The sequence below is a fragment of the Erinaceus europaeus genome, chromosome 8 (assembly GCF_950295315.1).
Source record: "Erinaceus europaeus chromosome 8, mEriEur2.1, whole genome shotgun sequence".
NCBI classification, from domain to species: domain Eukaryota; kingdom Metazoa; phylum Chordata; class Mammalia; order Eulipotyphla; family Erinaceidae; genus Erinaceus; species Erinaceus europaeus.
This window is the reverse complement of record NC_080169.1, coordinates 70760722-70785457: the sequence shown is the minus strand read 5'-3', so window position 1 is coordinate 70785457 and position 24736 is coordinate 70760722. Positions and strand designations below refer to the sequence as shown.

General features: G+C 39.0%; 2 protein-coding genes across 3 annotated transcripts in view; one reads left to right on the top strand and one right to left on the bottom strand.

The window, feature by feature from the left end:
• CCDC146 (coiled-coil domain containing 146) overlaps positions 1 to 7043 on the top strand; it is an 82614-nt gene extending 75571 nt beyond the window's left edge. Inside the window, exons 18-19 of the mRNA XM_060195659.1 lie at positions 3566 to 3814; positions 5455 to 7043. Coding sequence (XP_060051642.1) covers positions 3566 to 3814; positions 5455 to 5658 — 453 coding nt within the window. The 3' untranslated portion in view covers positions 5659 to 7043. The remainder of the gene's footprint in view (positions 1 to 3565; positions 3815 to 5454) is intronic.
• A 146-nt stretch (positions 7044 to 7189) lies between these two features.
• Positions 7190 to 24736, bottom strand: part of GSAP (gamma-secretase activating protein) — a 128734-nt gene continuing 111187 nt past the window's right edge. For both annotated transcript variants that reach the window (XM_007530798.3, XM_060196356.1), the window contains 7 exons: positions 23845 to 23915; positions 23099 to 23193; positions 16386 to 16505; positions 15261 to 15322; positions 10155 to 10256; positions 9920 to 10019; positions 7190 to 9547 (listed from right to left, as the gene is read on the bottom strand). In XM_007530798.3, the coding sequence (XP_007530860.1) occupies positions 9456 to 9547; positions 9920 to 10019; positions 10155 to 10256; positions 15261 to 15322; positions 16386 to 16505; positions 23099 to 23193; positions 23845 to 23915 (642 nt within the window). In that variant the 3' untranslated portion in view covers positions 7190 to 9455. The remainder of the gene's footprint in view (positions 9548 to 9919; positions 10020 to 10154; positions 10257 to 15260; positions 15323 to 16385; positions 16506 to 23098; positions 23194 to 23844; positions 23916 to 24736) is intronic.

Genomic DNA, 24736 nt, shown 5'->3' with positions numbered 1-24736 from the left:
AAATAGCTGATATGAAAAGATACAGACACATACAACCAGGAACATTTAATTCCAATTTAGTGACTCCCATTTCAGTTCATGCTTGATTATGACCTAAATGATGAATCCAGTGCATATCTGGCAAACTTTAACATGTCCTTTAGATATCATTTCAGTCTTCTCTCTTTCTACATCTTGGGTGGAACTTGAAAGAATCGAGATAAGTGAGATAAATCAGAATGTAAATGAAGTATAGTAGATAATCTCATTCATAGGTAGAACTTAAGAAAAAGAAAGCACAGGATGAAATTTAGTCTAGCTATGATCTGTTGCAGAAGAACCAGCTGAAGGAGGGAGGAGGGAGAGCCATAAGAGGGCCTAGGGTGATGGTGGGAGGCGTGTGCATGATGAGAATTTGTACTCATGAACAACTGTCCTATAAATAATTATTTCCCAAACAAAGCATAAAAAGGCAAAAACAAAAAAGTGCATGCTAATCCAGTATCTGGTAGAAGTGGAAAACTTTGGTTGGTGGTGTGTGTAGTGTGGTGACATCTATCATGAAGAGATAGGAAACTGTACTGGATGACTGTCTTATAAATTATTATTCCCCCAATAAAGTGATAAAAATAATTTGAGATTCAAGAGTAATTTAAAAAATATTTATTTTATATGAGTTAGAGAGAGTTCTACATGAGATTAAGAGAAGTCATAGCATCACTCCACTATATTCAGCACCAGGGGCCAAACTAGTAATCTCAGGCATGCAAATCTGGTATTCTATCAGCTGAATGCAGAGTGAATGCAGAGAAACCTGAGGCTAGGATCCCACTAAAATCCTAGATGTATTTTTTCCCTAAATTGAGGCCAGATCCCATAAACTTAATACAAGTTTGAATGCAACAAATGACACTCAGTGCTTTAATTTTTTTCCCCCTAGGGTTATCATTGGGACTTGGTGCCAGCACCATGAATCCATTGCTACCAGTGGCTATTTTTCTTTTCTTTTCTTTTTTCCTATTTTATTCAGTAGGATAGAAATGTAGAGAGTAGGGGAAGGTAGAGAAGGAGAAAGGGAGCCAGGCAGTGGTGCACCTGATTAAGTGCACACACATCACAGTGCACAAGGACTCGGGTTCAGGCCCCTGTTTCACAAGTGGTGAAGCATAGCTGCAGGTGTCTATCTCTTCCCCTTTCTATCTCCCCCACTCCTTTCAATTTTTCTCTGTCTCTGTCCAATAATAAACAAAACAAAAAAAAAGATTTAAAAAAAATAAAAATTCTTTAAAATTTAAATTCTTTTAAAAAGCTGAGAGAGAGAGAGAGAGAGAGAGAGAGAGAGAGAGAGAAATCTGCAGACCTGCTTCATCACTCGGGAAGGAGCCAGGGTTCAAACTTGGGTCCTTGCATGGGTCCTTGTGCATAGTACTATGTGCACTTAACCAGATACACCACCGGCCCCCACACTCAATGCTTTAAAAACTGGGAAACAGTCTAAGCTCATCAGATAAATAAGGAACTATAAAAGCTGCATAAGGACAAGAGACTGACTCAGTTAACGATGGCCTTATTGGCCACTATCTGGCCATCCCATCACCTGGGGTGCTTGACAGGGAATACCTGGATTACCCCATAGAGCCTAGACCTCTAATAGATCCCTCTTTCTACCATCACTGGTCACATCCAGTGGGAACATCATCATAAGCCCTTTTGTGGGCTTCTTCAGGACTCTACCCTCACTATGAACATAGCAAATATGAACTAGTAAGGACTGCCCCACTCTCTGAAGGGAACTCTGAAGCCTATTCTGCCACCTGAGGAAGACTAGTTGAAATGAGTGCAGTCTAGAATGTTCCCAGCTATAACCATGCACTATGATCTCAGTCTGACAGGGACTCAGAAGTTGTATAGGCTCTGGTGCTAAATATGAATAGACTTGGGCCTTGGGTTAGATCCATGGGGTAAACAGTTAATTGCATTTATATATTTTCTTCAAGTTTGCTAGCAACTCTCTGCCCTAATCTTGCTTCCTAGTTCTATTCTCAACTCAGACACCATCTTTCCAGACAATATATCTAGTCTACCCTCATGTTAGCTACCAAGCTCAAGTAAAGATTACTAAGACATAAGCTCCTACAAACATACCTAAAATCAACTGCCTAGCTTCCTTCCACCCTGTTTCCTACTTTCATCTGCTTTATTCCTATTTTATGGTTCCTATTTATTAAACATGTTGACCTGCAAGAGTATATTTTCTTATGACAAACCAAAGCAATGAGGCATTTGCTTTTCTATTTTTAGCTTTAGTGCATTATCAGGAATCAAACCTAATACTTCATGCTTATGAGACATAGCTTTACCACTGACAAAGTAATAAAAAAAAAATCATTTCACATTCAAGTAATTCTGAATCTCTTACCCAGAATTTTTAAAAATTTTCTTTATTGGGGGATTAATGTTTTACATTCAACAGTAAATATAATAGTTTGTACATGCATAACATTTCCCAGTTTTCCATATAACATACAACCCAGAAAGTTTTTTAATATAATTTTTATTTATAAAAAGAAAACACTGACAAAAACTATAGGATAAGAGGGGTACAACTCCACACAATTCCTGCCACTAGAACTCCGCATCCCATCCCCTCCCCTGATAGCTTTCCTATTCTTTATCCCTCTGGGAGCATGGACCAAGGGACATTACAGGGTGCATAAGGTGGAAGGTCTGGCTTCTTTAACTGCTTCCCTGCTGAACATAGGCATTGACAGGTTGATCCATACTCCTAGCCTGTTTCTCTCTTTCCCTAGTGGAGCGGGGTTCTGGGGAAGAACAAGACTATATTTAAACAATTCTCTGGGGAAGCTTCCCTAGAGAATTATTTAAATATAGTCTTGTTCTTTCACATTTTGCACTGTATGTTAGAAACTAATAACATGGCAAAATTAGCTAGAACTTAGACATCAAGAACAGCCCTCCCCCACCTTATCACTTCTTAAAAAATAGATACTAAACTGTCCCCTCGATGTTACCCACATCAAAATCCAGTAACTAAGTGAAAAGATCTTTTTATGTATTTTTTCCTCCTATTTCTTATTTACATAACCAAAGTGTTAAACCTATTTTCTGCGGTCTACCCAACCTTTCTTTTCTTTTCTTTTTTTAAAATTTGTGTATATTTACTTATTTTTCCTCTTGTTGTCCTTGTTGTTTATTATTGTTGTTGTTGTTATTGATGTTGTGGTTGTTAGATAGGACAGAGAGAAATCGAGAGAGGAGTGAAAGACAGCTGCAGACCTGCTTCACCACCTGTGAAGCGACTCCTTCGCAGGTGGGGAGCCGGGGGCTTGAGCTGGGATCCTTAGGCCAGTCCTTGTGCTTCGCGCCATGTGTGCTTATCCTGCTGCGCTACTGCCCGACTCCCCCAACCTTTATTTTCTAAAAAGTCCCACTGAAATTCTCCTTTCTTCAGTCAAGAATGCCCTCCACCATTATAGACAGCTAGCAGTCCGTCATTTCCTTCATGTCTTCATGGAATGTATACACAGACTAAATCTTATGCTTTTGTATGTATCTTGTATTCTAGATGAATGGCTACCAGAAAAAAATCAAAGATGCTACTGAAAAAATGATGGCTCTAGTTGCTGAGCTGTCCATGAAACAAGCTCTGACCATTGAACTACAAAAGGAAGTCAGGGAGAAAGAAGACTTCATCTTCTCTTGCAGTTCTAGGATAGAAAAGGGCTTGCCACTCAATAAAGAGATTGAGACTGAATGGTTGAAGGTACTTCGAGATGAAAAAATGTATGCCTTGGCCATCGCTGAAAAGTCTCGGGTAAGCTTTGGCTTTTATAATATATTGCACTGTGCGAGGTGTGCCAGAAGGGCTTTTTCAGAGAGTTCAGTCCTCCCACAATATATGGAAAAGCTCCCACTCTATCCCACATGTAGTCATCACCGCCATTAAAGTGTTATTTTATTTTTTAAATTTTTATGTAAACAAGGCAAGACATAATAGTCCAAAATGCCACAATATTTCCTAGTGAATACTTGGCAATTCCCAAGTTCCAGCCTATACATAATGGGTTGCACATCACCCTGAACACTGTGCCTCACATTGGCATGGTGATGACAAAGCTGGCACTGGTTTTAGTCACAAACCCCTAATCTTTGTCTTTGTACCCCTAGACCACACCTGACTCTTCCATACCCATCTGCTATGGCCACCAACATATTGAGTGTCATACTATGACATGCTATGGTTACCACCTTCTACTGCAGACTTGGAACCTGGTGTACATATTAGGCCTCAATAACACTTTATTCTCCCATAATTGGCCATAGTCTTAGTCTATCACTGACCCCACCCGAAAGCCAGTTCTGCCTGTTCTCATTACCTTTCAGTATTGTGAGAATGGAACTAGGCCTCTCTTTCCAAGGAGACTGCATCCTGTGTACCTAAAACTATTGATTTTCTGTCAACCAGACATCCCCCAGAAGATGACTATTCACTCCCTAACATATAAAAACATTGTACTTTAGGATCAGGAAAACGGCTTATCTGGATAGTGCGTCTACTTTGTCATGCAAGTGACCCAAGTTCAATCCTGGTCCCACTGCATTGGAGGAAGCTCAATTCTATGATGTCCTCTACCTCTATCTATCTCTATCTGAAAAAGTTAGCCCAGAGTAGTGATGCTCCAGTGGGAAGAAAAGAAGAGAAAAGGGCAGGGCAGGAAAAGAGAAGGGGGGAGGGGAGGGGAGGAGAAGAGCAATGAGAAAAAGGAAGGAAGGAAGGGAAGAAAGGAGGGAGGGAGGAAGGAGGAAGGGAGGAGGAAAGAAGGACAGACAAGAAGGAAGGAGGGAGGGTAGAAAGAAAAGGAAGGAATGAAAAAGTGTATTTCAGACACATAGGAATATCTGAAGAGAAGATCTGATTAGTAATTCCCACATTATTTGGTACTATATTTTTCAGGGCATTTGGGTATCCCAGCTATCATTTACCTGTTCTCATTGCTCCACAATTTGCTCTTCTCTGGTCCCACCCTGTTCCTTATCATTGCTTTCATAACATTTGCTCTACAGTGACTTGCCAAGGGAAATAAATTGCCTTGCCTTTGTGAAGAACATGGAAATAGTGCTGGATAAAAGGACAGTGAGGTTAGAAAACAGTGGACTTAGAAACTGACCCACCGAGTTGTTTATAATAAAACCTAAACTGTAGGAATAAAGTGATGCTTAAGCAACACCAATAATTCTAATGAGACACCATGTGTGTTATGACTCCACTTTCCAATGAGATGCCGTATGTGTTGTGAATCCATTCTCTTACCATCCATCTTTTTTGGAGAATATCAGTTAGCATTGGCTAAGGCTGCTCTGACACAGCTGTGTCTGTTGGGCACTAAGGATGAAATAACTTCATCAGAGTTTTCAGAAATTTAAAAGGAAAAAAAAACTTTTTTTTTTTTACAGGAGTTCCTGGAAATAGATCATCGCCAACTGCCTGGTGGTGTTTACACAACTGCAGAGCTGCGTCCAAATGCCTACATTCCAGAAGCAGAGGCTACTCTTCCTTTGCCAAAACCATATGGTGCTTTGGCTCCTTTTAAACCCAGTGAGCCTGGGGCTAATATGAGGCACATAAGGAAACCTGTTATAAAGCCTATTGAAATCTGAATATGTGAACAAATTCAGGCTTCTCATGAAGGGCACTTCAACCAGGCTTGCTCATATCCACAGATGGAAAATGTCAGCATAATAACTCTAAATTACAGACAACTGTAGTAACCACAATCAATCAGTAGTGGAGAACACACCATAGTTTCCTTTTCGACTCAACAAATTATTTTACATGATACTGAGTAGCATATAGAATTGTCATTTGTCATTCAACACTATCAAAGTATTGTTCATGTATTTTGTTCACTCTAGATATTAACTATATCAGACTATGTGGTTGAGAGTTGATAAAATAAATAAAAATAAATCATTTTTCAATATTACAGAAAGTGGCAGACTGGACTTTGTTTATTAAAGAAAAATTACTGTTCAGTATAGTCAACTACAAGAGAATGGTAATGTTTGTAAAGAAAAATACCCCAGGTGTTGTAGAAGTATACCATGCTCTAGTCCAGTGTGAAATTAATACTGGTAAATCTAGATCACATAAAAAGAAGTAGGGAGGTCATTTTTAAAGCAAGTTTATTATAATTCTATGAATAAGATTTTTATGGCATAAAATAATTATGTTCTAATGTGTCTTTATTATAAAACTGCATTTTCTACAGTGTTAAATGGAAAAAGACATGATTATTTTAAATTCTGGCGCTAGAATTTTCAAAATTTCAATGCAAAGATGAGCAACTTTGCATGTAAAAGAGCTGAAAATGAGAATAGGTCCACTCATTTCATCATTATTAACTTTTATTGCATCTCATTCAAGTATATCTTTCTAATTGTTGTTTTCTCAATATAAGAAATACACAAGTAGATTGGAAACCTGTGGTTTTACATTCATTAATATGCTCAAGCTATATTTATTTCATATTGGTGTCAATTATGAATTTTATTTTACAACTCTGGGAGTAAAAAATACATTCCTTTAATTTGCTAAATCATCAAAATCTATTTTAAATCTCCATCCTGCTAGATTGGAAGGAAATTAAAGTTACACAGAGGTTAAGTTTAGCAGTATAAAGAATGTAACATTTATTTTAGCAAATCACAAAGGGATGGACGCTTTATTATAAAACCTGCTAATGGCTGTGAGAAGGAATGTACAACCATGTGCTAGAACAGGCAAGGATCACAATATGATGAACTTTTAAAATCTGACCCTTAAGCGTGAATGGAAAGGGTTTTCAATGAATGGAAAGGGTTTTCAGTGGTAGAAATACCCCAAGCTATAAACTCATTTAAAGGTGGAACTTAAGAAACAAAGACAGAAAGGGAAAACACAAAGTTCATTTTGGACAGAGTGTGGTATATTCCACTAAAGCAATAGGCTCTGGGGAAAAAAGGGGAAGGAAGGGAGAGGCAGATGCTTAGTTGTGGTACATGATAGTAAAATGAGTTGTTTGACTGGGGGTGAGAGTGTTTTGCAGACACCTTGTTGTGACACAGCATGTGGGGCACAATTAGCATACAGCTGAGGAACTTACATAAACAAATTGATTTAAGCAAGCCTGGCAGAAATCGCTCCCCCCCCCCCCCCCCCGTGCCCTCTTGGTACCTGCTTCCTTCCCCAGGACCCACCATGCTGCCTCTCTTGGGAGACTAAACACGTGTATCTGAACTCTGGTAACTAACTTATGGACTCATGGGCCTGGTTTAGTCTTATCTCTGTCCCACTGCTTTTTTTGGTGTACCTAAAAAACTACTGGTTGTCTCAAACCTGTGCCAAGCCACCCCCAGAAGTCTTCTATTTATTTACAATAACACCTGTCTTGGAGAGATAAGATATTGTACCCATGTGTCAGCAACTTGACTGTAAGCCATTAGCCTCCCAATAAAATAATAAAAATAAAAATTTTTTAAATTGCACCAAAGTAAAAGACTGGGGGTGGGAGGGGTGCTTAAAATACTGGAACATGACAGCAGAGGAGGACCTAGTGGGGAGTTGAATTGTTATGTGAAAAACTGAGAAATGTTAAGCATGTACAAACTATTATATTTTACTGTCAACTGTAAACCATTAATCCTCCAATAAAGAAATTAAAAAAAAAAATTGAAATGCCCCCAAGCAGTGCTTGGAAAAAAAATCACATTATGTTAAAGGCCCAGTGAACTGGCCTGGCTGGAAAAGAATGTTCATACTGAAGAATTGAATAAAACCAGTATTTGGATGACTTTGACCAGCATGGAAACTTGGGTTTCATCCTATAGTTAATGGAAAGTTACTATAAGATTATAAGGAAAGTAATGGTAGAACCAAGCTATTCATAGTATTTTGTCAAATATGCATGGATGAATTAAACTTATTAGACTTAAGAAAGCATTGGATTCCTCACAAAGCATAACTAAAAGCAGCAAAAGATGCTTTGCTCAGATTTTTTTTAGCTTTTAAGTCCCAATAAAGGAGGCTATATACAAAGTTCATTCAAAAAAAAGAAAGAAAGAAAGAAAGAAAGAAAGAAAGAAAGAAAGAAAGAAAGAAAGAAAGCATTTGAAACAACCCAGGTATAAAAATCAGAGTAGGGTAGAAAATAATGACCTTAACAAGAGAGAGAGAAAAAAGTCACTACTGCCTTAATAACACAGCTATAAGAGGCCAGGCCGTGGTGCATCTGATTAAGTATTCACATCACAGTGCACATGGACCCAGGTTCAAGCCCCTGGTCCCCACTTGCAGGGGGAAACTTCATGAGTGGTAAAAGTAAAGCTGCAAGTGTCTTTCTGACTCTCTCTCCCTCTTTATCTCCCCCCTCTCAATTTCTCTCTACCTCTATCCATTAACAAGTAAATAAAAAATATTTTTAAAAATAACATAGTTATACAATTTCAAACCTTGGATACTAAAATAGAAATTCTGCAAGGGGACAATTTTTAGAGCATGATGATTTTAGAAGAAGTTGTATTTTTATACGGGCAAGTGATAAATATAATCATTAAGACTTCATACCTACACTGAGGGGAATAGTATGCATGAAGAGAGAAAGGATAAGTAAAGGTTATGTAGACACTGGAGGGCATTGTACTTATAGGTCACTCGAAGTCTGTAGAAAAGAAGGGAAAAGAAGGGTGAGAGGACTACTTAGGTATACTGGGGATCTTTGGAGAAGATGTCTATGAACTCAAGATTCCTAAGTGGGATAAGAAGTCTCCATTCAAAGAAAAGTATAAAATTTCGGTTTTTTAAATAAGAACTACATTAAAAATTTATACTTTATAAAAGCTTAAAATTAAATATAAACCCATCTGAACCATCAGAAACAAACCCTTTATATAAGCACTTTATGTGCACATATGCTGCATGTTTCCACTGGGAAAAGCAGATCTGCTTTAGTCTAAATTTACTTCTTTAAAAAAGTAGCCTCTTTCCAATTAGAATTTTCATGCACCATTTCATTCTTCTGCTTGTTATATATTATTTTTCAATGACAGTCTCATTTTTGTTCTTCTAAGCACTGTTCTCTACATCTTGAAAGTATATTTTATTTATGAGTGCAATTTGGCCTATGAAGCCACCAGGAAAGTTATTCATTACTTAGGAAGAGTGTCATTTATATTACTGTATACGTCCTTGGGTAGTTTATCATTTCTCTATATTTGATTGCTCATCTGCTGCTCAAAAGTAGGATAAGTTACAGCATTTTATAGTTCTGTCTGAACAAGTACCAAACTGAAATCCATATGGTTCAACAGTGTATTTTTGGCTACCAGTTTTAAATACTGCTAGATAATTTTCAACAGAAGTTGAACTAGAGAACAAGACTTGGATATTGAAAGTTGATCCATTAATTGCATTTTCTCTTTCATAAGCCTAAAAGCATTGTGGAATGCTTCAGAGCTGCTTCCTCTACAAATTTTGCATCAACGTTGTCATGTCCTTCAAAAGTATATAGAACTAGAAAAAAGAGAGAGGGATACTATGAAGCCACAAGGCATTTATGACACAGAAATCATCATTACTTTAGACCATAGTAAAACACTTTGAAAATGTTTTAAGATGTATTAAATATTAGCACCAAGAAGGACCATTCATATCAACCAAATGGGTTTTTAAACACCTTAAATCCTCAAAGGTAACTAACTGACTATTCCTTTAGTAATTTACTCTAGGTAGTAAATCATCACTACTAATGAAAACCAATTGTAGTAGGAAACTACTTATATTGAGGGATGCTTTGTAAATAGAAAAGGTACATAGAAGTGATTAAAACTAACTGAGGTTTCAATAGAAAATCAGGAAAACCCTGAGAAAAGAGAAGCTAATTACCTTGATTGGAAGATTCTATATCTGTCAGTATTTCAATGAAGTAATTCAAAGGCAGAAAGTCTATACTGGACGATGACTTGTTAATCAGAGAGCTCCTAGGCTAAAAGAGAAATCACTTCTGGTATTAGTTGATTTTCCAAGACAAGCACAAACACCAGTGATAAGAACTGTAACTGTTATCCACACAGATAGGTTAGGATGGGCAAATGGGATCGAAAGACATTTAGTGACTCACCTGTTTCTTATAGTGCTGAAGTAGTCTTTTCACATGGTTCCGTGAGATAATGTTAGAACTCATGGGATGATCCCAAAGTTGGCAGATTTTCTGACCAATAAGCTATTGTGCAAATTGAAAAAAAAATGTAGAGTCGGAATTTCAGGGTAGTGAAAATACACTGTATGACATTATAATGATAGTTGCGTATCTCCTTATACATTTATCCCCACTCATAAATGAACATCACCGTAAGTGAACATCAATGCTGACTACGGACTTTGGGTGATTATGGCTTGTCAACACTGATCATCAGTTATAACAAGTGGAGAGTACTCTGGTGGGGAAGTTGATAATGAGGAATGGAGCTCATGTAACTTCTACTCATTTTATGTAAAACCTAAAATTACTCTTAGAGTAATTAAGACAACAACACAAGAGAGAAAAAAAATACACAGGACAATATAACTTACACTGCATTAATCAAATGTATGTTAGATCTTTTAAATAAATTTTAAAAGTACTCCAAACTTGTTAGGGGAAAGAAAGGTCCTTTATGGTTAACGACACTTGGAGCAAGGCCATTTTTTAGAAGTTATGCTTCTGAATTGTGAATCTCTTCAATGCAATTTCAAGGAAATCAACTTATAGATACATTGATATTGCTAAATTCTTTTACTGACTACTGCTACTCTTCAAAAGTGAGAATTTGAATATCTATCCTATGTGATGTTTCAATAAGGAACTAAATATTGCAAGCATCAACTTCTCTGCCAATGTCTTACCCAGAAATTTTATATTCCCTAAGAGAATAAGGCAAAAAAAAAAATCAACTTTGAAACTAAACTAAAAGAGACATTCCCTAAGGAGAGCTAGTCATGGAAAATATGTTTTGTTTTTTATTCTTGCCTTTGCTGAAACAAGCCTATGGGGGGAAGGGTGTTTTAAAGCAAGATGATTAACAGTTAGGTCCAAAAAGGAGAGACACCCCTTTATGGGAGGATCATGCCAGAGATACAAGTATTCAAGGTCTGTAAACAAGGCGCACAGCTGGAGCAGCTCTTGAAGTCAGGAAGTTCACAGAGGCTCTGAAGACTTTGCCCTGGAATTTCATATTTTCACAATATTTCTAACTCAAAGAGCTGACATTCCCCCACAAAAACAAGGAGTGCTGGTATAACCCTTTCCTCGAGTTTTTCATTATTCTTTTGACCCAGGAATGTTTTCCTGCTGTGGGAGAAAGAACAGTGGAAGGAAAAGCAGTTCCATAACCTTCTCCTGTATTTAAGTTCAAGTAGAATTTATCAGTTGAGATGCCAAAAGCACATGTTTCCTCTCAGATGCAGAGATAAATACCAGTTTGGCTTCCAAATAGGAGAAAGTGGCTAACAGTTCTAGGTGAACTATGCCTAGACCATAGACAGCCAGAGGAGCAAGCCCTTCATAGACTCAGTGGGAAACAGACAACAGAGGGGTGGGGTTAAAATTAAGACAGTACAACTGACTGTACCCTAAAGTCAGTAAATTATTTTCCTGGAAAAAAAGAGGAAGGAAGAAAGGAAGGAAGGAAGAATGGAAAGGAAGGAAGGAAGGAAGAAAGGAAGGAAGGAAGGAAGGAAGGAAGGAAGGAAGGAAGGAAGGAAAAGAGAAAGAAAGTAATTTAAAAAAGGTTTATCCCAAGGCTTAGGGAGAAAATAAAGTTCAAGATTATCAGGAAAAAAGAAGCAGAGAAAGGCTGGTTTATTTTCTAAGAGTCAAGAAAGAAGTAGGGCTCCTCTTTTCTTGGTCAACTGGGAATATTAAAGATCACCTGGGACAACAACAAGACAGGACTAGAACTACTTTGGGAAACTACCAAATCATCAGAGCATCCAGAGGCCATAACTCTGCCCAGACCTCCAGCTCTACCTGGTTGAGAAACTATACTAAAGAACAAGAAATATCGAGCTATGGGCTAAAGACCATATCTACTCCCAATTGACTGGTAACAGTCTAGCAGTTTTCCACCTGATTAAATCGAGAGCAGGGCACCAATGTAAAAACACTGTGGTGAAGGGGAGGGTGGCCATTGGGCTTCCCGGCACAGCAGGAGGGGGGACGGGAGGGGGGGTGATAGGGATGGGACACAGTCTTTTGGTGGTGGGAGTGGCGTTTATGTACAATCCTACTAAAGTGTAAACATATAAACCAGTATTTAATTAATATGAGAGGCGAAAAATGGATCATATGTCTAGAACTTCTTAAAACACAGACTGATATTTTAAAATCTCTAAAAAAAAAAAAAAAAGAAGAAAAGAAATATCAAAAATCACCTGAGACTGCAACAAGATGAGACTGGCACTTCTTTGGGAACCCACCAAGTCACTGGTGAATGAAAACATGTATGGCTTGTGGACAGAGAAGAGCCTAAGGAGAGATTTCTGGGGCTAAAGACCATATCTACTCCCAGTTGACTGGTAACAGTCTAGCAGTTTTCCACTTGAGGAACCACCTCCAGTCTGTTTTACTAACAAAAAGACTGCTAAAGGGAGGAAAGGATCCCTTAAGGCTCACCAAATGCAACTGTACTGCTACTGCCCTCAGAGGCTTGAGCAGGGAGAAGGCCCTGTGCTGACATCAGGAGGCAGAGAAATGACCAGGAAACTCAGGAGAAGAACTTCACCTGGTGGTCTAGTGGCAGGGCTGTATAGTGGGGAGGCTTTCCACATTGTTCTGATAAGAACATGGTGAATAATTGCCTCAGAACCTACAGACTATAAACAGGATTTGTTTAGAAAATCACATGGCCCAGCAGTGCTGCCTGGCTTGGCAGAGAAGCTGAATTGAGCCCAGAGTTTTGGATCTTTGGGGTGTGGGAGTCTCTTTGCAAAACCACTGTGCTATCTATCCCCCACTCTGCCTTATCTCTTGGTTAGGAGTGAGTGGTTAAAATAAAAAACCTACTTAGAGGTAAAAATCCCTCAGGCTACCATAGCTTACAGGGAAGAAAAAGAACAAAAGAGGCTTTAACAGCCACTATCCTTCAACTCAGGGATTGAGATAACATTGAAATAACTGTTATTTCCACAGCTGTGAACTTTTTAAGTACCTTACTTAGACACAAGTCAATCCAGGCAAGAGTGATCAGTGGACTGAAAAGTGCTGAGAGAAGGACCTCATAACACACTGTAACAATGGTTAAACCAAGGAAAATGTTGGAGAAATGAACCAGGACAAAAGTTCAGCTAAAATCCCCCCAAAGATATTAACACAGAAAAGTGAGATCAACATCCAAATGCTAGCTAAGGAATTAGTCACAGGAGTGAGGAAAGAGTTTGAAAGAATTGTCATCAGAAATGCAGAAACAGCAAATGAGACTTTGGAAGAAAACACTGACTATCTCAACATAATTAGAGAGCTGAAAGCTGAAATAGCTGAGCTAAGAGCACAGCTAGCTGAACAAGTATATACAGTATCAGAACAGGGTAACAAAATAGCTGATCTACAGAAAACAACAGAGGGGGGAGAGAATAGAATAAATGAGGCAGAAAACAGAATTAGCAAGATTGAGAATGAATTAGAGAAAACAAAGAAGTAAGAGATCTCAAAAAGAGATTAACAGATACTGAAAACAACAACAGAGACATATGAGATGACTTCAAAAGAAATAATATATGCATTATAGGCCTACCAGAGGAAGAGAGGGAGGGGAAGAAAGCATTCTACAGGACATAATAGATGAGAGCTTCCTTAGTCCAGACAATATAAAAGACACAAAGGTTGAAGAAGCCTAGAGGGTTCCAAACAGAATTAACCCAGACATAAAGATACCAAGATACATCATATTTATAAGGAAAATGAAGAAGGATAAAGAAAGGATCCTGAAGGCTGAAGGCTGCAAGAGAAAAACAAAGAGTCACTTACAGAGGAAAACCCATAAGGTTAGCAGCAGACTTCTCCACACAAACACTACAGGCCAGAAGTGAATGACAAAATATCTACCGAGTACTCAATGAGAAAAGCTTTCAACCAGCACTACTGTATCCTGCTAGACTGTCATTCAGACTAGATGGAGGCATCAAAATCTTCTCAGACAAGCAACAGTTGAAGGAATCAACAATCACCAAGCCTGCCCTGAAAAAAGTTCTGAAAGGTCTCCTATAAACAATCAGACCATGATAAACATGCCATATATCAGAATACTCTAAAAATTTACAAGAATGGTGTGAAAATATCTTCAATCTTTGATATCAATAAATGTCAATGGCCTGAACTCACCTATTAAAAGGCACAGAGTAGAAAGATGGATCAAAAAACACTACCCAGCCATATGTTGTCTGCAGGAATCCTACCGAACTCAACAAGACAAACACAGACTCAAAGTGAAAGGATGGAAAACTATCATACAAGCCAGTGGACCACAAAAAAGGGCAGGAACAGATATACTCATATCTGACATGATAGACCTTAAAATAAATAAAATTTAAAAAGACAGGGATGGACATTACTTAGTGCTCAGAGGATCAATCAATCAAGAGGACTTAATGATTATCAACGTCTATGCACCTAATGAGAAGCCATCTAAATACATCAAACATCTACTGAAAGAGATACAGCAATATATCAACAGCAACCCAGTAGTAATAGGGGACTTCAACACCCCACTTTCTCAACTTGACAGATCATCCAGGCAGAAAATCAACAAGAAAACAAAGGAGCTAAATGAAGAAATAGATAAACTAGAACTATTGGACATTTTCATAGTAAAAATGGTGATTTCATCATTTTTAGCCCATCTTGGATGGAGCTTGAAGAAATCATGTTAAGTGATATAAGTCAGAAACAGAAGGATGAATATGGGATGATTTCATTCACAGGCAGAGGTTGAAAAATAAGATGAGAAGAGAAAATACTAAGCAGAACTTTGTCTGGAGTCGGTGTATTGCGCCAAAGAAAAGACTCTGGGAAGGGTGGCTGGTGGGGGGGGGGGGAGTTCAGGTTCTGGAACAGGATGGCAGAGGACCTAGTGGGGTTTGTATTGTTGTGTGGAAAAATGACAAATGTTATGCGTGTACAAACTATTGAATTTACTATCGACTGTAAAACATTAATCCCCAATAAAGAAATTAAAATTTTAAAAATGATTACCGGAGGAAGACGCACAATGATGCTGAATTTTAGTTTTTGATTTTGTTCTGTATTGTCCAGATCTACAAGAAAGGCAAAATCAGAAAGAAAAAAAACCTTCAAATTTTCATTTTAATACCTGAACAAGCTTCTAGTTCTATGATTGATTCTTATTAGCTTTATATTTCACATTAAGTCTAATAATTCTTTAAAAGTTTTTATCCCTCTCAATAAAAAAATTATTTTTTAATGAAGCTAATTCTATATATAATGAAACATGGCTCTGTAAGAGGTTGTCAGTGACAAAACAATTTCATTGAGTCACATTAAACAGAAAGTACTGGGGAGCCAGGTGGTAGTGCACCTGGTTAAGTGAACACATTACAGTGTGGAAGGACCCAGGTTCAAGCCCCTGGCCCCCACCTGCAGGGGGGAAGCTTCAAGAGTGGTGAAGTAGAACTGCAGGTGTTTCTCTGTCTGTCTCCCTCTCTATCTCCCCCTCTCAATGTCTTTATCCAAATATATAAACATTAATTAAAAAAACAAATTACAATCAAATAATTCCTGTGAATGTGACTTCTACTTATCTTAAGTTCAGATTCACACAAGTACTGCACTTCTTTAATTTTCATTTCAACTTTTGAGATGACAAAGTGAATCCACTGAAAGCAAACCAGTGTGTGTGTGTGTGTGTGTGTGTGTGTGTGTGTGTGTGTGGGGTGTGTGTGTGTGTGTGTGTGTGTGTGTGTGTGTGTGTGTGTGTGTGTGTGTGTGTGTGTATAAAATAAGCCTTTCTATCCTCAAGTGCCCTCATGGACAGAAAAACAATCAATAGCTATTTGTGGTTTGAAGAACCCTTTGGGACCACTAAATCACTAGCTTGAATCAGAGCTAAATCACTTTAAATTGGCCTAAAGGATGGTTACAAGAAACCAAATGTACCAGCAGAACCAGCAGCATAACTCATGGAGCCCACTGCGAAATGGAAATGAGAACAAGCTTATTCAAATACTAGGAATTTCAAATTTTAATATGGAACATTAAGATGAGGTTGAGGCACTTTTAAGTTGGCAAGACCCTGTGTGACCAGGTGACACACCCATGAAGCCAGTGGTGATGCCTTCTGTCAACCTCAGACCCTCTTACCTTTCATGAGCCTTGTGACAGCTGTTTCTGTGAGAAGTAGCACGCCACTATCAATGTAATGCAACAAATTATGCAAAGGCAGACAACGGACACCAAGGATCACGTGCAGAGTGTGAAAACCTAGGAGGAGAGGGTTGGCAGGTAAACACAGTCAGCATTTCCAACATTCCAAAGGGAATAAGTTTGGTGACATTAAAGCTTAGTGTTTGGCACTAAGTGTCTTGACACCTAGACACAAACTGATGCTGCTGGAAGACAAGATCCAAGTTTCTTTCTTTGTGTCATCATTACTAAGTAGTGTTCTAGGTATATACTAAGTACACAACAAGTATAAGTTTGAAATTCTATGATAAGATAGCAAAAGAGAAAAGACAATAAAAATGTTAAATATGCCCAGGCTAAAAAGCTAATAGATGGGGATCATTTTATTGGCGGGTGAAAATTTTGATCAGAAGGAGACAGGAGATAAGCCTATCTCTAGTCGTGCCCTAGAGAAAAGTTTTGAGTGACTACTAAATTATAGAAAAGAAGAACTAGAGGTGGTGGTGCACGAAGTTAAGGAAGCATAGTACGTACGAAGCGCAAGGACCTAAACAAGGCTTTGTGTTCAAGCCTCAGGCTCCCTGCCTGCAGGAGGGTTGCTTCACAAGTGGTGAAGCAGGTCTGCAAGTGTCTGTCTGTCTCTCTCTCCCTCTCTATCTTCACCTCCTTTCTCAATTTCTTTCTGTCCTTTCCAATATGTGTGTGCATGTGTGTTTGTGTGTAAACAAAAATGGCCACCAGAAGTAGTGCAGGCACTGAGCCCCAGCAATAACCCTGCAGGCAAGAGAGAGAGAGAGAGAGAGAGAGAAGGAGAATTAGAATGGTGTGGTCAAACAGAGAATTCATAGGAAACATAAATCCTAAGTTGCTGGAGTTTAATTTGAATGCAGAGTGTGAGACAGAAGCTTCAGCTGGTCTATTTTTCCTTTGGGTCCATCGATCAAATCCATGGCTTGATACATGCAAACTCTGTGCTCTATCATTAAGCAATATTCCCTGCTAGTCTAAACTTTTAACCGTAATTTACCTTAATAACTGGTGACTGATTTAATGGAACAATATGAACAGAAGGCCAAAAATAAGAAAGAATGGGAGTGAGGTGGTAGCGCAGCAGGTTAAGCGCAGGTAGCGCAAAGCGCAAGGACTGGCAGAAGGTTCCTGGTTCTAGCCCCAGGCTCCCCACCTGCAGGGGAGTCACTTCACAAGCGGTGAAGTAGGTCTGCAGGTGTCTATCTTTCTCTCCCCCTCTCTGCCTTCCCCTCCTCTCTCCATTTCTCTCTGTCCTATCCAACAACAACGACATTAATAACAACAACAATAAAACAACAAGGGCAACAAAAGGGAATAAATAAATATTTTTAAAAAATAAGAAAGCATGCTGCATGTTCAGAAAATATTAGCTGATCCAGACAACTTGGAATAAGGTAAGTGAAAAGAATGATAGGTGATAAGGTGGGAAAGGTTAATTTATTTAACAAATTCTTTCTCTATACCAGGCAAGGAACTGGGCATATAACAATTAGCAACAAAGCAAAACAAAACAAACAAAAAACTCAATGATTGCTGCTCCCATCTACCCTTCTGTCTGATAGAGGAAACAATCAGACAAACACAGTAATAAGTATATGTTTTAAAAAATGTGACTAGTTCATGGCCCAGGCTCAGTGGCTGAAGTGCTGGACATAACAGCATGAAGTCCCAAGTTCAGTCCCCAGCACCATATGTACCAGAGTGCTGCTCTGCTCTGGTATTCTCATTCTCTCTTTCTGTCTCTCTTTCTCACTAATTAAAAAAAAAAAGGCTTTTAAAAATGTGGACATTCTGAAGGAAAAGTGCAGGGTACTCTAAGTACATGCGACAAGGGTTACATGTTCAGTGACAGCAAGGCATTTATTAGTTGGTAGATTTAGAAGAAGGCACTGAAAGTTTTTGAGCAGAATGGAAAGGAGATTTGACTTTTTTTTTTTGGATCATAAAATGGCAACAGGCAAAGAATGAATTGAAGCAATGGTTTGATACTGGAGCTATAATTAAGAAGCTATTCCCTGAACTTGTGTGTAAGAAGTACTCAGGCATCCAAGTTCGACATCCTCGAGGAAACACTCACGAAAGACATGTCTCTGATATCTGATTGCTGTAAAAAATGGCGACTAATCCCTAGCACTGCAAAAACGCTATCATCTGTTTTCCATCTACACCATGCCTCGGCCTCGCATGATCTTAATGTGCAGCTTGGCGATACGAGAATCTGGCATGAAGCCCAGCCAGTCTATCTTGGCGTTACTCTCGATCGCACTCTGTCATTTCATAAACATCTCATAAAAACTGCAGCAAAGGTGGGCGCGAGGAATAACATCATTGCAAGACTGGCCAGCTCCTCATGGGGCGCGAGCGCTTCCACACTACGATCATCTTCTCTGGCATTATGCTATTCCACTGCACAATACTGTGCCCCAGTATGGTTCTGTAGCCCCCATGTCCACTTGGTCGATTCCAAATTATATTCCTCCCTGAGGATCATTTCTGGAACCATCCGTTCCACCCCGGTTCCATGGCTGCCAGTTCTTAGCAACATCGCCCCGCCAGATATTCGTGGGGATGCGGCATCATCTAAGTTCATTTCCCACGTCTACGCTCGACCGGACCTGCCAATTACATGGATATCCTCGCCCACCCTGTCCAACGCTTGACGTCTCGTCACCCAATCTGGTCCCCTACGCCTACACTGAACTTCTCTGTTCCAGACTCCTGAAAACAGAGCTGGCAGTCAGCTGAGGTAAAGAACAAACACCTCATCACAGACCCCTGCAAGCGTCAACCCAGCTTTGACCTAGCACGTTATGATCGGGCCCTCCTCAATCGCTATCGAACAGGCCATGGCCGGTGCGCCGCTATGTTCCATCGCTGGGGAGCCAGAGACGACCCAAACTGCCCCTGCGGCTACAGACAGACTATGACCCACATAGTCAACGACTGCCACCTCTCCAGATTCAAAGGAGGTCTCGAAACTTTACATCAGGCTCAACCTGAGGCTGTTGACTGGCTATGGAAGAAGGGCAAACGCTAGAAGAAGAAGTACTGAGAGTTTTAATAGTGAAAGTGAAGAGAAAGGATCGGAGCAATGCAGTAATGTAGTGGTAAGTGACCAAGAATCAGAGCTTAATTTTAGGATCTTACATGACAAAGAAATGACTCCGAATGCCAGGATTTAAAATTTTGAGAAATCACGACATTTCCCTTGGAACTTGAATCCCAAGTCCTGGCAACATCAAAGGTCAGATAAAATCCAGTCTCTGCCCACAAGCAAATGTTAATCCAGCAGCTTTCTTAATTTTTTTTAAGTGAATTTACTAGGTAATCAACAAAATAGATTTTTTAATGGATTTGGATATACTTCCCAAGATTAAAAAGCAGTTATGAAACTACTTTTCAAAAAAGTTTATAAGATACTATTTATTAATAATATATTATTATCTTTTCTGGATTCAAAATTTCTTCTCCAGTCATCTGTCCAAGACTTACGGATTCCTAAAGACTTTTCATTTTGTCTCCCTAGGACACAGTCCCAAATACAGCTACCCATTTTTGGCCTTCCTTTTGCATGACAACTCAAAGAAACACAGAAAATTAGCTAAACATAGACATCAGTTCCAAACAATTCGAGCCTCATCTTCCAAAGTTCCTGGCCAAGTCTATCCCAGCAAGGGGAAAACACAGGTCCCTTTTTATGTTTTTATTTATTTTAATTGTTTTTAAATATTATCATTTATTTTGTTTAGTGACAAATTGAGATGTCAGGGGGAAATAAACAGGGGGAGACAGAGAGAGAGAGAGGGAGAGCGTACTGCAGCACTGCTTCACCACTTTTGAAACTTCCCCGATACACGTGGTGACCAGGAGCTTGAACCTGGGTCCCTATGTACTATAATATGTGCACCCAACCAGGTGCACTACCACCCAGTCCCACAGGCCCCTTTTTAAATTAACTGAAAGTGCTCTAGTTCTAAACCATTATTTCTTTTGTGTGTGTGTGTGTGTGTGTGGTTCTCTTTCCTCTTTTTCTTTAACAAATAATCTTACAAGTTTCAGTACTTGGAACTCAAATTCCCACCAGTGCAGTGGGCCTTGAAGCAAGCATACTTGTACGAATACTTGTCTCTCATACAAGTGTGCTACACACACATGATCCAACTTTGCTTAATCTCTACTTCCACGTCACATGAGGGAAACAAGAATTTAGGGAAATAAATGTTTCTTCTTTATTTGGAATCTGGGCACAAATCCTCTCACAATAATTCTCAGTCACTATGGGTAGGATTTTTCTGATTTCTTTCTTTACACATCCCTGTGAAAGATATTAACTTCTTTAAGAAGTAGACTTTTGTAATATGTCAGGTATAAAGTTTCCCCAAATAAGTTTGTTTCCTTTATTTATAAAAGGGATTTGAACATATATGGCAAAGAAATCCAAAATTATAAAACATTTGCTTATCAAGCCTTTTGTGTTAATGACAAACAATTAACAATTCAGGGCAGAAAGTTATGCATAGTTTCCATGAAATCTTTCTAGAAGACATCTCCCAATTGTTATTACATTGGAATAATTCAAAGCTTAGCTGTTCTTCTCATGAAAGGTCACTTTCAGGTACCTACAGTGCTGTACCTCCAGTATGAATAGACCTAGTGACATAAAATTTATCAGAGAAGCACAAAGCATTCCAGACTCTATAAGACATAACACAAATGCAGCAAAGTGTGTGGATCTCCTCCAGATCTATAAATAACCAGCATGCCAACATCAATTAATTCAATTTAAATATACTTCAGAGTAAGATTTTGGAGCCAGGCTATCTACATTTAAACGCTAACTCTGTTATGTAGTAAGTGTGTAGCATTAGAGAATCTACTCCCTGTGTCACAATTTCACAGGGAATCATAGTATGTAAAGTTGTAGGAAAGTGCTAATTCACTGGTCAAAAATGGGTTGGACATCAACTCTACTGTGTGGGTCAATTTAAGTTTCTACCACTTAGGATTGTTAATGAAAATTAAATGTGTTGAATTTTGTAAAGTATATACAGTTTTACCTGGCATAAGATGGACACCAAATACATATTGTTTTTAAGAAACTGAGTTAGCAATGAGTGAATAGAAGTATATGAATAAATTAAGTAGGACTGGCTAATACATATTATATTATGCTAGTTGTAAAGTTCAACACTCACCAAAACATATATGTAATGAACTTAAGGCAGGCAGTTTATAACAAGTAGGAACTTAGTTGTTTTTTATAATGTATACTGATTTGTATGCACACTTCCCAACCAGACTGCTATTAATTTTTGTAGCTACCATAAGTTCTGGAATTTAGTAATTGTTCAGAGAACGATTATTGATTAAAATGAATATGTGGACAACAAATAACAGCATACGTATGTGTTAGGGTGTTTTAAGGCTTTGGTCCTGTTTCAAACCTTTAGGAAAATTTAAGCTTCCAAGAATTTAAGAATAAACTTGATATTGGTTTTTCTTTTTCTTTCTTTTTTTTTTTTTAACATTTTTACTTATTTATTTTGGATAGAGACAGAAATTAAGAGAAGAGGGGGAGATAGAGAGGAAGAGAGGAAGAGAGAGAGAGAGAGAGAGAGAGAGACAGACTATACTACTGTTTCACTGCTTGTGAAGCTATCCCCCTGCGGGTGGGGACCAGGGGCTTGATCTCAAATCCTTGTGCATTGCAATGCATGTACTCAACCAGGTGTGCCACGACCTGGCCCCTTTCTCCTCCCCCGGCTCCTCCTTCTCCTTTTTTTTCTCCTCATTCTCTCTCTCCCTCTCTCTCTCTCTCTCTCTCTACCATAACACCACTCAGCCTTGGCTTATAATAATGCCAGGAATTGAAGCTGGGACTTCTGGTGCTTCAGGCATAAAAATTCATTGGGTAAACTTCTGTGCTATTTCCCCTGGCCCTCATCTCAATTCCTACCATCTAGCTGGACACACTCCCTTCTGAATTCTTTTCTTTTTAATATTTATTTATATATTTATTCCCTTGTGTTTCCCTTGTTGTTTTATTGTTGTAGTTACTGATGTCATCGTTGTTGGATAGGACAGAAAGAAATGGAGAGAGGAGTGGAAGACAGAGAAAGAGAGATGCCTGCAGACCTCCTTCACTGCTTGTGAAGCGACTCCCCTGCAGGTGGGGAGCTAGGGGCTTGAACCAGGATCCTTACACCAGTCCTTCTGCTTTGTGCCACCTGCACTTAACCCGCTGCACTACTGCCAGACTCTCTCCCTTCTGAATTCTAACCTGAAGACACCCCAATCAGATAAACTAGACCTGGAGAGAAAGATCTCACTGGATCAGTTCCACTGGTTCAAAAATCGTCCAAGTAAACATGTATGGGCATCAGCTTCGACTTTCCAAAGTTGTGAAGGGTTATATCAATAAATTTTAATGTAAGTTTAATAATTTTAATTTAATAAGAGTAGAGTTCTGGTCAACAGAGGCCAATCTCAGGGATTCTCTCACAGTGACTCAAGACACATTTTTCGCAAAGCTCTTCACATCCTTAAACTCACAACGTACCAAAATCCAGAGACTACATGGTTTGTTACATGTTGTAACAAACAAATCTGTTACAACAAAGGGCAAAAGAGCCAAGACTTACCAGGAGGCAGAGGTAAAAATAAACTGTTAGCAGCTTCCAAAAGTCTGGTCATGATGTGAAAGACTGCAAATTCAGCAGCACTAGCCTGCATGTTGCTGAACAAAATAACAAAGCAGCATGTCAGGCAAGGAGCTCATCTCTAAATCCCATTTCCCCAAGCAGTTGCTCTAAGCACCACATGCAGATGAGATTCACATTAATGATGGAAGGCTATGCCCTGTAGAAAGTTTCATAAGTATGACTGTAACAACTGGCCTAACCTAGATAACAGGTACATAATGATAACTTGTACTGGCTAAAATTTCCCTTCTTGACAATATTGTGCTCCTGTGCCTCCTGCCTTATTGACTGTTTGCCAGGGAATGAAGGTAGATAAAGTAATAGGGTGAAATAACTTTGACTACTGAGTGCAGAACTAATGTGACATTTCTTTTTCTTTTCATTATTATTATTATTATTATTATTTTACACTTTCTTTTCAGAGATAAATAGAGACGACAGAAAGAGGGTTGAAAAAGATCGTTATCACTGAAGCTTCCTTCAGTGTGGTAGAGGTTGGGCTTGTACACATAGCAAAGCAGAGCACTATGTAAGTGAACTATTTCACAGGCCCGATGAATAGTTTCAATGATGGTGAAACTTGCTTCCAATTGGTGGGCTTCAAAAAGACTTTGCTAAACCAGGCAGCAATCAGAGTTGTTTTGACTCTTTGTTCAGCATGATAAAAGAGAGAAGTACTTCCGTACAAATGGAGACTCCAGGGTTGAAGGTTGTGTTTCTTCCAACAGGACTCCAAAATTTGGCAAATGAGATCCAGCTAGAGAGTAAAGAAAGCCCAGTATTAACCTCTACTAATAGCCCTCCTCCTCAGGCCCCCACATCTATCCCTCAATAGGCCTGGCAGGCATGTTCAAGGCAGCTGGTGTTCAGGCTGTGCCTGGACACAGAAACAGCCTTTCTGAGGTCAATCAATTCTTAGTCACTGGAATCCAAAATGGAAAGATTGAAAATGTGTGCCAAAGTCTAACAGAGCACTCTGTCTGCAAGCAGTGCCCCAGCTCACCTCCCCCACCCTGGCCAACTAGCCTGACATCCACATTCACAAGCCGTCATCTATCAAAGAAGGTCAAGTGCAATTGGGTTTGCTCTAGGCTTATTATGTGGCAAGGGTCAAGAGTTGGCAATCAAGGGGGCAGAGTAGAATGAAGTTCCTGAGCCAAGACTGGCTTCAAGTCTAGGTTCTATATATATTTTATTACTCATTGATTAGCAATGGGGTGGTCTCCATAGAGTTGTTACCAATCATGAATCCATGATTGTACATATAGATTAAGGAAATAAGGCAAATTACAAAGCTTCTCCATACACTGACAAATGATATTTATTCTCAACAACATAGACTCTTAGTTTTCCTGGACTGTAATTAGGTAAGATAGTACATAAACACTGTAATCAGGTTTTATAGCACCTGCTAAGGCTTGTTTCTGAAAGACTGGGAGACTGGCTGGCTGTCTCTGGGTAGGAGCAAGGCAGTCTTAGTCTCCATCAGGGAGTACTGAGTCAAAAAGTCAGAGTCACTAAGTTTTCTGAGACTACCTCTGTACCACTTTTCTGCTTCTGCTGGTTCTAGGGGCTGTT